Genomic DNA, 17974 nt, shown 5'->3' with positions numbered 1-17974 from the left:
GATTTTTGGAAAAAGGCTGCAATGAAACAGAGTGAAAAATTTAAAGGGGTCTGAATACTTTCCGTACCCACTGTATGTATCAGCCACCGCGCGGCTGTGCTCCTGACGCTCTGCTGTACATGCACTCGCAGTAAAGACCTACCAAAACCGGAGTGTTCAGGTTCTGACAGGCTGCTTGAGTAAAACGTCCTATGAGTTAATCCAAGAGCTTGCTAGAAATGCCTTTATGTTTACCAGCTGACCAACCTGGGAACTGGGCCCCATAAAAGGTTGCAACATAATTAATGAGAAAGAAAAAAAAATAACATTTCTGCTACACAAAATTCCATTTATTTTTCAGTATTTCTTCAAATCTTAGCTTTTTTCTTGTGAAATACCAGAGTACAGAAAACACAATCTCTGACCAGGGCTTATGAGTAGATACCGTGTGGCCATAAATGGTCGCATGCCAAAAAGCGTTGGACACTAACATGTTCTAGTATCATGGTGTGTCCTTTACTCAAATCCCTTCTGCTCGGTTTCAGTTTAGTACTTCAAAGCTCTGATGTTTGTGGTTTGATATTTTTGAATGTACCCTATACATCTAAATATAAAATTTGGAGAGAACACATTTAAACCTTGTCTGTTATTAGTGAATTATGCCAAAATGATGGAGTGACCTTAACACTTTAAAGGGATAGTTCAGATATTTAGATTTAGGGGTGTATGAGGTACTTCTACATAGTCAGTGGCAGGCAGGAGTAACGACACGGAAGCTAAGCAATGCACTACTGTGGAGTAGCTAAACAGATTTTAGCCCCCACAAAAAGGATTGTCAGAAGACGCCCCCCCAACTGGGAACGGAAGGTGTTACATTCATCTTTAAAGGCACCAGACTCCTTTGACAAAAACGGTAATTTTGGCTTGCAGAACATCGGAGTTGTCCATCGCTTAGGAACACTAGCAAACTAAAATCTATTTTACTGCTGCCCCCGTCCACAGCAGTCCATCGTCTAGCTTCCCTGCCCGTTCTCCATACTAGGGGCGTGCCGACCACCATCTACTGTAGCCAACACACTGACTATGGAGAAGTAGCTCACACAACCCAACCTCAACAGATCCCAACCAACCCCTTTAAGGTCACTCCATAGCACACACAAGGGAAAAAAAGAGCTGTCGACATTAAATGTAAAGCAAAGCTTTTTTTTCTTTTTACTCTTGTACCATTCTTGCTACATTCTAACAGCATGCTTTTACTTTCAGTGAATCATAAACAGGACAGTCAGATCAGAAAAACCTAGTAAGTAAACATTTTATTGACCTAAAACATGCACATATGGCTGATAAAAAAAAAGTATCATTGTTTGTTGAAAAGAAACAAAAGGAATGTTGAAATTTATGGAACTACAACATACATGGCCAAATATTCAAATCCCTTTTGAGTTCTTCAGACTGCCATGAGACAAACAACAAGGTCTGCTGACAAACATCTGCTTGCGAGCATGGTAGTGCTTGAAATTGAGTAAATAGAAATGCTTCTCCTGTTGGAAAATACTTCTGGTTGGGTTTGGATTACGAGATGGGACCTTAACAAAGTGCATCAACAGTTGAATGTAATGTACCTGTGTTACCTGATGAGCGGTTGCTTATACTGGACACTTATACAGCAGTTATTAACATGACTGTTCAAAGGCAAGGGTTAGCTTCTTTTTCTGCTTCTTCTTCTTTACATCCAACTTGTGCAGCGATGAACACTGCCAACGCCTTTCAGCATTTTGTCTCTCGAGTGTTGTGGAGCCAAATCAATGTTGATGGAACTACAGTATTGAAATGAAACAGACCCACTGCATATACAATACAAAACGATTACAATATCTTGTATAAAAGATAAGTTTATACATATGTATGCACACATGCTCACATTTGATACATACTGTACAGTTTGTATGTGTGCACTGTTCTAGTCTAACAAACACGCACGCACGCACACACACGCACGCACACACACACACACACACACACACACACACACATCCAAGTGTCTTTTTGGCTGCCCTTTTCAGTCTTTCCTTCTGACAGTAATCTGCCTCCTGTTTGTCCAAGAGGAAGGAGGCTTGAGCTCCTCCATTTTTTGTTTTGTAGTAAGAAATCAAGGGAGCAATTCAAACACTGTCCTCCCTGCTGCCCCATACACATGTTAGGTTGTCGGAGGCAAATCGCTTTTGTCGCCTCCCCTCGCCTCCTCTTTGCCAGCCCCAGAGCTTGTGCCGTTGACAGTCACCTTCCGAGCGTTGGCGCCCTGTTTGGAGGCGTGAGTGTGTCGCTGAGTGTTGTTGGGCACAGTGGTACCGTTGGAGCTTTGGACGGTGGGGGGGAAGTTGTGGGACGCGGCGCCGGACTGCGAGGAGGCTCGCGGCGGCTGGACTGCGGCGGGACTGTGGACTTTGTCGCTTTGGGAGTCGCTCTCCGATGTTGGGCTGGTGTTGACGCCGTCGGAGTGGCCCTGGGCGACAGACTGGGACGGCCTCCTGCGCTTCCGGGTGGGTTTGACCAGATACTGCAGGGGGATGGGTCCAGTCTGTACAGAGGTAGACACATTGTTAGGACTGTGGATAGTTGTATCATTCATCACAGGACATCCTGTCTGTAATGTCTGATTTATGGACCTGCGGAGGCTACACGCAGAGCTATCACTGTAGCCTACGTAAGTGGCCTGAAGTTGATACTTGTTAGTGTGTGCGTCGATCTAAAAGCAGGGTCGGCATGTGCGTGGAGAGGGTGACGGTGATTATCATCGGAGCGGGTACCGACTTTGGAGGCATAGTGAAGGCACCTTATTGGTATAAATCCCATGAAAAGACCTGAACCATCAATGACTAGATGCTATTAACATATCTGTGAAGTCAAAGCCTGATATGTATCTTATTCCTCTGGGTCATAGAGCTCCACTGTTGTACTAAAACTGACAGAAAAACATCAGTGAGCACACTGTTACTTTAGGTGACAGGTGAATTACTGAGTTTTTTTGTTTTTTGTTTAAACCAATCACTTTTTGTGAAACCATGTTTAAAAAAAAAAGTTGCATCCTAGTAAGATTGGGCCTGTGCTGAGAGCCACAGAGAGGGTCGGATGGCAAGGTTGGAGAGTATTTTAGTCTTTTCATGGCACTAAATCTTATCAGATAGGGGTCGGATTTTTTCCATTGATGTGAAAACAATGTGGGAACCAATGTTTTAGAGTATCTCCCTTTAAAACCAATGGCTGTGAGACTTCAATTAATACCTATGTTTATACCTGAACAGGCTTCTTACTGGCTGATTTTTTTGGGCTGAAAATTGTCAGCAGTAATGATTTTTATGTGTATGTGAAAGTCCTGAAAACACAGCAAAGAGGGGGAAATTAAATCCCGCTAACTACATAAAACACAAGAATGATGATCACAATTCCATGACCCACAGTAAAAAAGGATAAAAGCTGTCACTCACTCGTCTCCACTCATAGAAGTAGGCAATATCCATTAGTGTGTAGTAGTCCTTCAAGGGCTCGTCTCCATACAACACCTCCACCTGTAACACACAGTCAAAAGCCACTTAACACAATATGACCCGCAGAAAACAGCCATCTGCCAGATCTCCCTTTAAAATATTTACATTTCTTTCTTTGGAGGTTAGATGTACTCTACTGCGACTTGTCCTGATGGGTGCTAATGCATGACTCAACTCAGCATGCAGCCAACCAGTGTGGGATTCTAGTATTTTTGAGCCGAAACAAAAACTCTACATAATGTAAAGCCTCCATTAAAATCATCATCAATAAAAGGCAGGTTTATGGTTGTGTTCCCAGCGTTGCTCCGCAGGTTGTCGCGGCGCGTGGCTGTGAACCTTTGAACATCTGTTACTCGGCGCAAGCTGTGCTTTCAATTCAACGATGTTTGGCTGGGAAGACACGCCGAGCAGGTTCCTCTCTACAAACATCTGTATGACTCTCCATGTGCAGACCACTGGGAGTCAAACAGCCTTAAATATGTGTCCGAGAACCGACACACTGGGGAAAAAAAGGGATATTTAGCTGGAGGGAGTGTAAAAACATGAGAGATCGCTTTGTCAAAAAAAAAAAAACAGCCTCATGGAAAGAGTGTTGGTAACATCAAGCGCCAGACAGATCGACTGGAAGATAAGCGACAGACATTGATAATTAAGGTACACAAATACAATGTTTGGAAGTACGTTGGTGTTCACCCTGGATGTGTTTACTACCGTTGCCGGGCAGCCTGCTTTCCTTTACCTCCACTCTCTACTACTTCTTGCTTATTCAGAGGTAACTTTGTTTGTCTGCTCCCTGGTGCTTAACGTGCTTGTACCTCGCGCGCCAACCACGGAGGCCCGCGCCACGGTGGCTTGCGCGATTATAAAAAAAACAAAGTGTTTTCACGGCTTTACTTGAACACTGATGCACTGCTACTGTCTGCATCCCATCCTGCTTCCAGACAAGCTTTTTTTCCTTGGCTTCAATTGTGTCTGCATAAAAGTTGAAAGGCTAAGTTTTGAGTTTCTTTTATGGCTGAACGATTTGGGGGGGGGGGAATCTAATTGTGATTCTTCTGCCAGATATTGCACTTTTTTTGTGGTTTAGCTTAAGTTTAACATGCACTGTGCAACAGAAAAACCTGGCTGGAAGCATTACAACATGAGACACCATCAAACTGGCTCTATATTAGGATGAGAACATGGATACGAGCTTCCAGGACTAAGTGTTTTTCTTTAAATAAGCGTGTAACACTGAACAGTCAAACACAGAACATTAATCACCAAAGCTAGTTTTAATTTAAAAAATCCAATAAAAACATATCAGTACTTTCCTGTAAACTGAAATATCTGATATGCCTCAGTTCAACAGCAGCATCTATATGTAGCACCTTCAACAGTCATGTTAATATCCCCTAGTCCAAATATTAGTTATTGCTTTTGATAAAGGATTAGTGACAAAGAGACAGTTTGATTTTAACAGGAAGTGCTCATTTCGTGTCCCATGTCATGACATGAAATTACTAACAAGAAAACAACCAGTTAACTTTGCTAAAAGAGAGCCATACAGCTACAAGTATGCAACATGATAAAAAAATAGCTCAGATCTTGACTTATCGTGTGCGACTACAAGGTATCTTGTATTCTAATGTGAACGCTCCCAAGTCAGATTAACAGGAGGTTAGTTAGTCCTTCTTTCCAATGAGACCTGCAGGTGTTGACTGCTAGTTGTTGTTAGAGACTCGGTCTCCAAGCTAGCATCCATGAGTCATGACTCAATGCACTTGGCCATAGAGGATTATTTCTGGAACATGATAGCTGGAGTTTTCTGTCCATATTCTGTACTAGGGCTGCACAATATATGAGGAAGACACGCAATAATATTGCAATAACATTATTAATTGCGACAAATAAACCTTAAAGTCTACTCAGCTTTGAATTTCTGCTGCTTTCAGTATTCTGCGAAAATACAACAAATCATTTTGTTGAATTTAACCCTTGTGTTGTCCTCCCGCCCACTGCACAACTTTTAGTTTTTCATGGTCCAAATAAAAAATGCTTTTTCCATGTTTTCCTTTATTCCCTCCAATGTTTGTTACTTTTTTCTGCGCTTTTGACATTTTTTTAATGTTTTCCCTCAACGTTTTTTAAGCCTTTTTCTTCATTTGTTGTCACTTTTTTTCACTGTTCAATGTTTTTCAAATGCGTCGCCACGGCCTGTTAATGCATTTGTCGAGAGGTGCACGTCAGGCTACGGCGTAGGGTCCGGCGTAGGTTTGTGTCTCCACGTACCCGCAGTACGTACGTAGCCACAGAGATTTTAGGCTGAAGCATAAATCACGCTTTAAAAAGTGCTGCCGTGAGGGACTAAACACTGAGAGATAAAAAATTTTTTTGATGAATGAATATTAAAAAAAAGTAAATCAGGTATTATAAATGCTGATACCGATAGATCGGGAAATGCCTAATATCAGCCTCTAGTGTTCGCTCCCAGGCTCACCCGACCCCCCCCGTCAAAGCCCAAAAAACAGGTAAACAGGTGACGCAAACCAATGTACTGTTCACTGTTGATGGTTCATATCACTTCCTCCCAAACCGCGGTGACCACGCCCACCACATACAACATATGTGTACAATGTAATAATTAAATTGAATTTAAAAATAAATAAGTCCATAAACAAACATACAGGAGAAACATGTGGCTCCTACATCAGGGAAGGTAGGGACACTTTGTAACTAAAATCAGCTGTCTGCTACAGCTGAAAACAACTGATGGGAGCAGTAAGGCTGAACCAAAACAGTGAATTAATGGGCCGACATTAGTGCAGCTTTAATGATTTTGCAGTTGTTGCAGCAATAACCCTCACTTTGGGCACATGCTCTGTTAGTTATCATGTTGCACCGACAGCTAACAGATCAAAGCACTGATTGCCAGAGCTCTTTAAAAGCTGAAAAACGTGTGCCACCTAATATGATCCTCCTTTACAGCAGTCTTTACGATTGTGTGGTTACGTTACTTTTGTAGTTAAAAGCTCTTTTTGCACGAGGCATCTGTGTTTCTATGCCTAAAGCGGGGAGGTTTGTCATGCAATCAACACAGCAGAGTTTCTGCGTGTGGGTACAAAGTGTCTAATTACCCGATAGTTGTTGGGAATATCCATCTTGCTTCGGAGGAACTTTGCTAAGTGCATGACGGACATGGCTGCTGGGCACTGCAGGAAGCGTTTACCATTGGACTGAGAGGAAAGAGAAGAGCAGAGAGGGGGCACAATGAATCCAGGGTGATGACCAGAAAACTATGTTAAAACATGAAGTGTGTAGGCTTCAACCACTGCTTCCCCCAACTTTTTTTTTTGAATCTAGAAACAGGCTTTACCTTGTCTCCTTCCATCTCTGAATGCTGCCTCTCATTATGTCTGCAGGAAAATATACAATACAAAGAAAAGGTTTTAAACATTAATTTGCTATTCTTTCCACACATACAGGAAACCATATTCACAGACACATACTCAGGTGTGAATGGAAGTGTTCACAAGGGTCTTGTCCCCCATTGTTAATTTCACTACTTATTATAATACACAGACAGTATGAGAAAGATTATGATTTTTTTTAACATCTTTCTAAATATTCCCACAGCTTTTTTTGTAAAAATGACAAATGATCGACTCACTTGTTCCTCTCGTAGAACTGTATGGACAGACTGATGATTTCATCCTCTGCTATGTTAAACGTCTCCACCACTTCCCCTGGTTCCAGCACACGGTTCTCTGCGTAGAAGTCCCGCCTCCGTTTCATCTCATCTGGGTTCAGACAAATATATGTGTCCATTGGCAAAAAAAATCATCCTCAGAAAATGGAAACTTGTGACAAAGGTTGAGACTTAGAGCCTGTCCAAAAACAGTTTGTTGCTCTAGAGCCTGAAGACACCCGGTCTTACCTTTAAATAACCCAGGAACAAGCTTATAAACTATATCTTGTAGAGTTTTGTCTGCTCTGGAAAAGAAATAAAACACTGTGATAAGCATGGTACTCATTGCATTCAAAAGAGGTCAACCTAACATAAAGCATCATAACTTACCTGATGCTGAGCTGTGGACATGTCTTGTGAACCTGAACGTCACATCGAGGGCAGAACTTATTTGTCTCCAGGAAGGCAACGATGCAAGTTTTACAAACTGTCCAGAGAGAGAGGACACAGACACATGCTAAAACACTGCTCTGTATCAACAGCAGTGGACTCAAGGTATTACGACACTAGCTAATTTAATGTAATAAAATGAGTGATGTCCCAATAGGATCGGGAGCTATCGAAGCAAATATGGGCATTTTTTAACTGATCTGGGATCGGCAGTCACCCCAATCACCTTCCTCCAATCATTAATGTCGGTAAATTCTGCACCATTCTAGGAAGAAGGTGATATGTATACATTAAAAAAATGCTAGCTGCAAGTTATATATATTAAGCTAAAGACATCTTTTAGTTACATTGTTTACGTAGTTCTTTTTTCAAGCAAAGAAACTGTGCAGCTCTATTATCCAAGCAAATACAAGTATCTGATCAGGACTTGGTATCTGCAGAGAGTCAATATTTTTTTTTAATCAGATGGGGAGCCAAAAAAGCTGATTGGGACTTCTCTTAGTAAAATAATCCAATATTTTTGATTCTAAGATGGGTTTAATCTACATCTAATACACCGTGTCACCCAACATGGAAATCTTTCACATGGATTCCATTAGGATTGTGCACCCAGATGTTCTCTAAAGTAGAATTTTCCTACAGACCTGATTTCAAAAATTATCATTGAGGTGGGGTCACTGTCTATGACTTAACATCATGCTCACCTCCGTCCAACCACAACACGAGCAGGAGCTCTACATGATATGCATACATCTGTAAGGTCTGCTAATGTCACGCCAGGGGTTAATAACATCACTGCATGCATGTAGGATTATGATTTCATATAAGGAACTTACAGGAGTGCAGGCACTCTACTATGGTTGTAGCATCAATTAAGTAACCAGCGCACAGTGGGCATGTAAGGTGTGGGTTCAGATCTGTGATTTTAATCCGGTTGGGCTGCATTTTATCCATCTGGACAGATCTGCAGAGGAAACACATAACACGAGAGCTTCTTGTTATAACACAGTAGTAGTCAAGGGCACAGGAGCCTAAGTAAACGTGCTTGTTAAGACTATTATAAAAAGCTCCTTCCAAACGGTCAATGAGAGGCTGCCCCAGTGCTCCCCCAGACGGTGTCTGCAGCTCGTCCTTGGGACAGCTTGGTGAAAACACAACAAAGAGAGCGGATGGCCAACCAAAAAACTACCGGAGTGACATGTTGTAGCGAGAATGAACGTGTAGAGAGCAGGAGCCGTGCAGCTATAAATGCAGGCTGTGTGTGCTGCGGGTACACAGCAGTAGCAGCCGAACATTGAATCGCCCCTGTGTGTGGCCTCATCTTGTGCATCAGCGCTGCTACTCGGCCGGCGGAGCAACAAAGAGCGGCTCCGTTTCCCCCGGAGCTCCGCCGCGCGAGGCGGCCAGCGGCCAGCGGCCAGGGCAGGCACACACATCCAGAGATAACAGCCACACTGACTGGGGGGTGCAGAAGACCCACAGAAAGCCACACTGGTACACAAAGCAGCCATCTTAAATTCACTGACAGGGCTGGTATCAGGAGGAGGCGAACAAGAGAGACTCAAAATGTGACACCGTGCACTTTGTGTGCGCCGCAGCAAAGAGTGGCGCGACGGGCCCGGTAAAGAGCGCTTCGTTCCTACCTGATTAGACATCAAAGTCTCCCTCTCCTCCACAACGAGGATCCAGCTCAATTATTTGGACTTGGATAGAATTTGCAGCAGCGCCAGAAAATGGCTTTTTTTTTTTTCAGCCCCGTCAGAGGACTGCCCATTTTGGATCACGTGATATTATTTTGTCGCCTCGTTCACGGGGCACACAGGGCTATCCTCTGCAGGCCGGGCTCACTTTCCACTGTTATATTTACCCTGCACGGGCCCGCTACCGCTTTGGGTATTCATTTTTTATTTGACCTTAATATTAATGTATTTCAATAAGTTGCATGGGAGAGGGATCCGCCACGCCCCTCAGTTTGTCTCTCTCAGACTGTAGATGATTTTGTCTGCATTATACAGAGAGAGAGAGAGAGAGAGAGAGAGAGAGAGAGAGAGAGAGAGAGAGAGGCCCTGCAGGCCTCAGGTCCCGGGCCCGAGCTGTGGGTTGTGACGTGTGTGGGACGTGCAGAAGTCTTTTTCCATTTCACTTATTTTTTTAATTAAACAAAAAATAATAACCATCTATAAAGGCCTGCCATATATATATATATACCATATACAAATATTAGAAATTTTACACGGAAGAGGATATAGGACCAATGTGAAAAAATAGGTCTCTTTGAGTTCTAAGTTTAAAGTCAGAATTCGGATTATATTCTCAGAATCAAACTATAGTCTGACTTTACACTCAAAACTCAAACACATTTTCCACATGTGGCCCTAATTCCCTTCTGTATGGACACAGTATCCAACTATAAATCAAAGGATAGTAGCCTAAATCCAATTTAAGAATGAATAACAAGATTTACATGGAAAGAAAAAAAAGCTTTCGTGTCTGATCAAATACATGAGACTTTATTTTTAGTGTAGACTAGGCACGACTGGAATGCTGTAGTATCCCATGAAATACAAATTTAACTGATTTTTAGTGTATCATGTTGAATGGAAATCTACTAGTCACCAACAACATAAGCATCACAAACGCACAGACAGACAGGACGGCTACAAAAATAATCATGACTATAGTATAAAAGGGTAAAGAGAAAAGAAGGACAAAGACAAACAAGCAGGGCTGAGAGAAACAGAAGGAGGGTGTTTCTATGTCAGAGGAAATCAAAACACTGATTAAAATGTTCAAAAAGCATTAAAAATGGCTACAACGATGTGAACCAGAGATCTTCAACAGGGGGTCCGGGACCCCTAAAGGGTCCTTAGAGTTACTGCAGGAGGGCCTCCAAATTTTTGTTAATAAAAAAAAAAAAGGTTGTTCAAATTTAAAAGGAACACGAATCCAACATATTATTAGCAAATATAATCTACAAATCTGCAAATAAAATCCGCCTATTTCTTTTGGGGGGCTAACTGGTCTATATAGTAGGTACTGTATTCACAAAGGTAGCCATCCACAGATACAGTTCATCCTAAGGATTCACAGTGCTACGTGTGTGTTTAATATTACAAGATAATTCATCAAATCATGCCAACAATCTTTATTTTAAGCTTAGAATTATGCTCTAAAACAATGTATAAAGGCTTTAGGCCACCATGCACTTTATTATAGGTCCAGTTTATGCAACTTCATTTCATTCAATATATGTAGTAGGGGGTCCCTGCTCTGTCGCTCTTACAGTTAAGGGGTCCTTGGCCTAAAAACGTTGCTGCTGTAAACTAATGAAGAGACAGCAGTTTCCTTAGGTAGCAGGCAGAGATGATCAAAGCTTCCTCATCAAACTCCGTGAGAGCCCCAGGGTTACACAAAAAAAAACTGTTACTGCAAACTACACTGACTTCCATCTTTGTGGACATTGATTTAACATTGATTAAAGTTTTGCAACATCAACACTGCTGATGGGGTGTGAATCGGACTCACTGGACATTTGACAGGATAAATACAGTCCACAGAGGTAAATGGTGAAATTGTGTTACTACAGAACAGCTCTTTCAGAATTAGGAAATCTAAGGGAAAAAAACTTTTCTTTAAGAAGAAAAAGATTATGCTAAAGGAAATTTTATCCATTTGATTTTGGATGGTGCAATCTTTAACATGAGGTCTCCAGAAAGAAAACAACAAAAAACTATTACACCTAAATTCTTACAAATGACTGCATCTATGCAGCCCATTGTAATGATTAAAGCTGTTCATTTATTGATGTTTTTAAAGAGGTTCTTCAATCATTTAAAATTTCACTTTCATAAAGCATGGTGACTCAGAAGAAAGAGATTTCTTTAAAAATAAGATCAAATTTAAAGCAGCAGAGGCCGGGGCGGCCTGGTAGGTCACCTGGTTGGGCATCCCATGTTCAAAGGCTCAGCTCTTATTGCAGCGGCCTAGGTTCTAGTCCAATCCGCGGCTCTTTTCTGCATGACCCCCCCCCCCCCCCCCCCCCCCCCCCCCCCCCCCCATCCCCCCCTTCCCTGTCTTTGGCAGTCCTGTCAACTAAAAATCCCGAAAAGAATCTTAAAAACAGCAACAGAGGACAAGATATCCTGACTTATCGTCCCTATAATAGGTCAAAAACAAGGATCCTACACTTCCCATAATGCAACTCAAAAGCATGTTTGTAAGATGTTCCTGGTAAACATCCTTGTCTTGTCCATGTCCCCTGATTGTTACCCAGGTTTTCTATTATAAATGCGTCATCTCCAAGCAGAAGCTGAGATATTTTTAGACTTGACATACCGCTCCTACCAGAAAACATTATACAGCTTTGGTACTAGTCTCGCATTGCCAGACCTTCCTCCACAGCACTACGAGTGAGGGTCTGGCTAGTCCATACAGCATTCGGGGATGGGAGAAAAACATGCTCTGGTTAAACCAATCACAATCAGCAACGGTGCAATTTTTCAGGTGCAAACTACCCTTGAGGAACAGTTAACCTGAGTCCTCATAAATCCACCGGAGTTTTGTATAACAACAGAAAAAAAACAGAAGTTAATGGACATCCGGCCGAAAAAAGATGGTGGAATTTCCGGCAGCACCTGTACAATCCCTGAAGTGGAACGTTGTGGATATAGACTACTTTAGTACTAACCATGACAAGTAAAATTAGCTTTATGTATGAAACCGGTGGAGGGCCCCCTTAAAGTTGGTGTTTAATTGAATTCATAGTTTAATTAGGCTACATCTGTGACAAATATAAACAGTGGTAGAACCATTAAACATCTAGTTATTGAAGAATAGAAGATCGATCAGACTTTACAATTAATAGTGTTATCTTTTCTAAGAAATAGTGTACGTGATGACATCACTTGGTTGAGTTTTGTCCTGAAGATGTCTTAAAATTATCATATCTTTTTTGTTAATCTATTCTTATTGAGCTGTCAAGTCAACATGTAGAGGATCATACATTTAACACTTTTTGTAGATATTAATAAATGTTTTGACAATTAACGCAATAAAGTTAAAGTTAGACATACAAAAAAAGAAGAAAAAATAGGTGTGGGAAAAGGAACAGTGTGGGTTGTGTAAAGTAGATGTAGATAGTTTAATATCAAAGTCCATTACATAAAATCTGATCTATGTGGGCTAATGAAATCAATCCATCCTTTCCAACATTTATCAAACACTTCCATCTTGAGTCTTAGAGCAAATGTCAATTTTTCCATGACAAAAATATGCTTGAACCAATCTACAACAGTGGGTGCTCCCTGATTAAGCCATTTTTTAGTTCTTACTGGCAACCACGGTTATCCTAAATGTGTACAGTTAGCCTATCAACTGCTGTTTTTTTACCCAAGTACAGGACTTGAAAGCAAAAGCCAATCTCAATACCCAAAACTATTTCCATACTGTCTCTGATTGCCATCCAATACTGATGTATCCATGTGCAATCCCAAAACTTAGTAAAATGATTTGATCTGTCTGTCCCACAGCTTCTCCAGCAAGCTGTTTGCCCTCCCCCTTGATCTTTAAGTTCATGTGTTTAAAAAGTATCTGACCATTTATTTCCAATTATATTCTCTTCACAACAGTGACTCGGTTGATTTTGAATGCATATCATTTAGATCATCCCCTTCCTCTAACAATAGCACAAAGTGTCCCTCATTTTCCCATTTATCTTTAATGGAGGGTGTGGTACCCCCACCCTCTAATTCCGGGAGGCCCCTATGGAGTTCAGAAATAATTTTGGCACCCAGGTCAGCTCTGTATGCAGCAATAAAAATGTTTAGAATCCCAGCTCCAAGTTTTTCTAGGTCCTCTTTGCTAATTACTGTGAGGGGTTCATGTGTTGCCTCAGATTCTCTGACCTGATGAGAAATTTCAGCTATTCTTTGCCAGCAGTTTTAATGGTGACAGCATCTACTGTGAGCTCAGTAGTGCATAGATGTGTTTTTAAAGCACTCACACCTCACCTGCCAACCTTTGGTAAATCTTTGTTTATGGTTTAATCTCTAGTCATTGTCAGTGTACAACCAGAGCCATCCTTGTCATGCTGCCTTATTTAATTTTTCTGGGAGTTTGGGCATTTTAGCACTCTAAAAAATTTAAAAAGAAAATCAACACAGTCTAATGATTTTGTACAGACATAGGTCTATATAACAGTGTGTAGACTCTGTGTAAAGACAGTAGGCTAGGCTATTTAAGATAACTGAACAGTTAATAAATTAAATGTGAAATAAATAAAAACAAAAAAACAAACTACTAACATACTGCTCCTCAATCCTGGCTACAAACCAGCTACCCGATTTGTATTTACTGTAATCCAGAAGGTAAAGTGTGTGGGAATCCCTGTAGTTCTACTGGCGTCCTGCTGGGAGCGCTGTTGACTGTAAAATGCAACACAGACGCCATCTTGAGGAGACCCCGAACGTAGCGCTGGCATCATGAGCGCTGGTTGGTGACTGACAACACTCTCAGGCGCATCACGATGGAATTACTCACAAACAAGTAAAATAGCAGCACACCAGTTCTGTGTTGCGCACGTTTACGGGAAAAGAGAGGAACTGTCTGGCGAGTGTTCACCTCTCCAGGTTGTTGTTTTTAAAGAGTGGGGCTGTGCTGTAGCCTGATGGCCGGCTAGCTGCTCTCTGGACTCCACCGCGGCCTGCTCGGGAGGAGGAAGGGTGGTGACGGCGCAAAATGCTCCACCGCTGACTCCCATCAAGACAGTTATCCTACCCAGAGACTCGCTGCGAGTTGGACGACGAGCACGATGCACTTATAGATTTTTAAACGCTCTTAACTTTCCGAATTTTCTGTTGTGTGTAGGGGCTGTGAACGACAGTGAGTGCCGTCTGCGTACCCTGAATTCCCAGCCTAAGACATGTCATCCAACTGCACCAGCGCAGCGCCTCTCAGCGCTAGCAAAACCAAGACGAAAAAGAAGCATTTTATTGGACAGAAAGTGAAATTATTCCGTGCAAGTGAGCCCATTCTCAGCGTTTTAATGTGGGGCGTCAACCATACGGTAAGTACATCTTAAATGCCTCGTTCTCGCTAGTAAGCAGTTTGTTTATGCTGCTGTTTTGATTTAGCTAGCCAGCTAGCTTGTTAGCCAGCTGCCCTCATCTGTCAAGCAAGCTTTGATGCTTTCAGTCGGCCATGTAATGTTTCAATTTAATGGATATTCGCTAGATATTTGGTAGCGTGCTTGGACAGAAATATCCTGGCTGACTGTACTGTGCTGGCCGTCATACAGTTTTGTAGCTAACTGCTGCCTTGATAGTTAGCCGCGATTTGCTATGCCTGGAGCGTGGGTTTTGCAATGGGTTTTAAGTGTGCATGTTAAACTCTCTGCAGCTGTGGAATGATTATCAGAAATTAGCATATCGTCAGCAGATTGTGCATTATCACTCAAAGCCTAGCGTCAATAATCTGCCATCATAAATCATTGATGGTGAAGTGTTTTGGAGCCAAGTCGTGAGCTGCGGCTGCTGTACTGTAGTGCAGGCATGGAGTGGGAGGGGTGTGACAGGCAGCCGGAGCAGCAGGTTAAACACAGATTTTCAGCCCCACAGCTGCTGACAGTAGCCTGCCTATTGTTTAAATAAACCGGCTCCGAGCTTGCATTTGCAGCTCTAATGCTCGGCGCATGCACCCGACTGCTGCAGTTTATTCCATCACATCATACCCCTATAAATAGAGCAGAAAAACACATCACATTCACTTTTGGCCGAGACAGCCTATGGCTATGAAAAACTCAGTGATGAGCAGATTCGACACCATTAATGAATAGAGTGGGTTTGCACCAGCAATGTGGTCTTGCCTAATGTGCAATACACAGTAATAACTTTTTTTTTTGTCAGACACCCACTCTAGCACAGTTTGATTGATGCCTAAAAAGCAGCTTCTCTGGTGTGAAAAGAACTTTCTAGGGTTAAAACATTTTGATCTGCTCAGAATGAAAAAACAACTACTATTGCCATAGTCAGTTGTAATTTGTTTTCACATCTTTTAATTTTTGGTTCCCTTGTGTCAGTAAAGTAAATTACTGTCTGATTGTCATTGTTGTGATGAAATGACAGTATTGGGTGTCAAACCGACTCTTCTTCCTCATATAAATCTGTCAATAACTGGTGATAACTCAAAGGTGGTTATAACTTCCACAACAGCAGATAGTGACAAAACCACGCAGATTTCAGCAAGATGGAACATAACACTAGCCAGCCTGTTAAAAGAAATGACAATACGATCCATACAACCAAGGAATTAAGGAAGCTGCTAATGATATGGTTATTACTGCAGCATCTCTAATATTCAATGGGTGAACTTTGGCAGTGGGCGTGTGGGTGCAGTACACAGGCCTGGTGATGAGGTGTGGGTGGCGGGAAGCCGATTCAAGACATCAAACAGACTTCTCATCAAAGTCCTCTTCTTCCTGTCAGGAGTTGGATGCATTTTTAATAGTGCCCTAGCTGTGATGCTGGAGGACTTCACTTCCACTCACAGTGTCAGTTAGTGTTGGCCTAGACGATGTAGTACGCCACCTGTTTGATGCTGTTAATCCCACCGATTTTTTTTTAATGTCATGTCAGCAAATAATTGCCCACTCGGGTTCAGAGCTTCAAGTGAAAGGGAGTGTTTGTGTTCTACTGCACTGCTCTTTCAATGAGCCCACTCAGCATCATTAAAGGACACCTTTACAATAACAAGAGGCTGGTGTTTATAAAGGACACCGTGTGTTCACATAGAAACATTCCGGTAAAAACTCAACAACTGCATGTTTTGTATTTCTTAAGTTCACTTTTTAAAAATGTTACATTTTCACAGAGTTCATGGACTTGACAGGCGTCCAGTAGAAAGATACCTGACTGACTTTCCCTTTTCAAAATATTCAAAATTACAGTACATTTTTTTAATGAGTAACAACAACTGTGTTGAATAAAATATATTTTAATTTAATTTTTAATTTAATTTTTAGATACAAATGACACTTTTCTTGTTATTCATTTATTTTTTTAATGATTTGTTTGATAGGGACCGATATAGAAGTATACAGTATACAAGATCCCGATTGATATGTTATTTAAAAATCCAATATGCCATTAAATCGGCCGATATGTAATTAACAAAACAAACAGTTTTCCCTAACATTAGTTATTTGTAGTTATTTATGAGTTCTCACTCAAATAATACAATAATTTGTATATTGTCAAAACAGAACAGAGGAACATCAACAAATATTAAAGTTTTGATAAATTAAATGTACAAAAATACAAAATGAAGATATGAAACTTAAAGTCCTTTGAACAAAAACACATTACAGAAAAAAATCTGTGTTGCCAACAGAGACGTTGTAGAGCGCCTTCTGGTGGACAATCTATGCAACAACAATGCTCATAACACGGATGTTTACATTTTTTATTTTTTTTTTCGCAATAATTTATTTTGTCACTATAAATGATTCTGAGAATGAATATTTGAAAGAAGAAAAAAATCGCCCATTATAAATATCCATAGATCGGGAAATGCCTATTATCGGCCCTCTGATATATCTGTCGGGCTCTACAGTATACACAGTCAACACTGAAAACAGCTATCCCATGCAAGTATCGCAGTGTTTACAGCAAATGCTAGTTTGCAACACCCGTCCCTAGAAGGGCTTTTATGAATCTAAGAAGTTAAAAAGGGGAGGTACAAAGAAGGTACACGAGAGACAGCGAGACACGTTAACCACAAATTAATAGGGTTGGGCATCGAGAAGCGATTCCTACTTGGAATCGTTTGGAGGATTTGGTTTTAAATCTGATCCAAATTTAATATGCGCAAGTTTTGGTTGTTATTTCAGGAAATACCTGGCCTTTAAAAATAAAAATGTGCCTGCTTCTTTGGGAATTTAACAGAGGTGTGTATACTTATGCCATCTTTATTTAAGGAAGATCATTTATTTATTTACAATACATTATCCATTCACAAAGAAAATTGGTGTCCTTTTAAAAGGTTGGATTTACTATTTTTTGAATTAAGGAATTAACTACAATTTCCAAAAGACGTTTTTTTACTCCTCTTTTTAATCAACTTTAGCCTGGGTGTGTAAATTTTCTCAAGCCACTGTAAATTAATTACCAAACAGCACTGACAGGACTTTGTTATTTTTTTTTAGTTTATCCATCTTTTATTCCTTCATAGTTAATCATATTTAAAGGCTATTTCACTCAACTTTCCAATCCAATCCACTTTATTTGTATAGCACATTTTACAAACACAAAGTTACCAAAGTGCTGCACAGAAAACTCAA

General features: G+C 41.1%; 2 protein-coding genes across 2 annotated transcripts in view; one reads left to right on the top strand and one right to left on the bottom strand.

The window, feature by feature from the left end:
* Positions 1–1855: 1855 nt before the first annotated feature.
* Positions 1856–9426, bottom strand: LOC117960230 (polycomb complex protein BMI-1-like). The gene is made up of 9 exons (XM_034897984.1): positions 9285–9426; positions 8478–8605; positions 7582–7678; positions 7441–7496; positions 7174–7303; positions 6880–6919; positions 6641–6739; positions 3465–3545; positions 1856–2557 (listed from the first exon to the last, which is right to left on the bottom strand). The coding sequence occupies exons 2-9, from the start codon at positions 8593–8595 to the stop codon at positions 2177–2179; spliced, it is 1002 nt and encodes a 333-aa protein (XP_034753875.1). The 5' UTR covers positions 8596–8605; positions 9285–9426; the 3' UTR covers positions 1856–2176.
* Positions 9427–14069: 4643 nt separating this feature from the next.
* LOC117954422 (phosphatidylinositol 5-phosphate 4-kinase type-2 beta) overlaps positions 14070–17974 on the top strand; it is a 14715-nt gene continuing 10810 nt past the window's right edge. The window contains exon 1 of the mRNA XM_034888212.1: positions 14070–14704. Within this exon, the coding sequence (XP_034744103.1) occupies positions 14561–14704 (144 nt within the window). The 5' untranslated portion in view covers positions 14070–14560. The remainder of the gene's footprint in view (positions 14705–17974) is intronic.

This window comes from Etheostoma cragini, chromosome 2, assembly GCF_013103735.1.
Source record: "Etheostoma cragini isolate CJK2018 chromosome 2, CSU_Ecrag_1.0, whole genome shotgun sequence".
Taxonomy (NCBI): domain Eukaryota; kingdom Metazoa; phylum Chordata; class Actinopteri; order Perciformes; family Percidae; genus Etheostoma; species Etheostoma cragini.
This window is presented reverse-complemented; position numbering and strand designations above follow the sequence as displayed.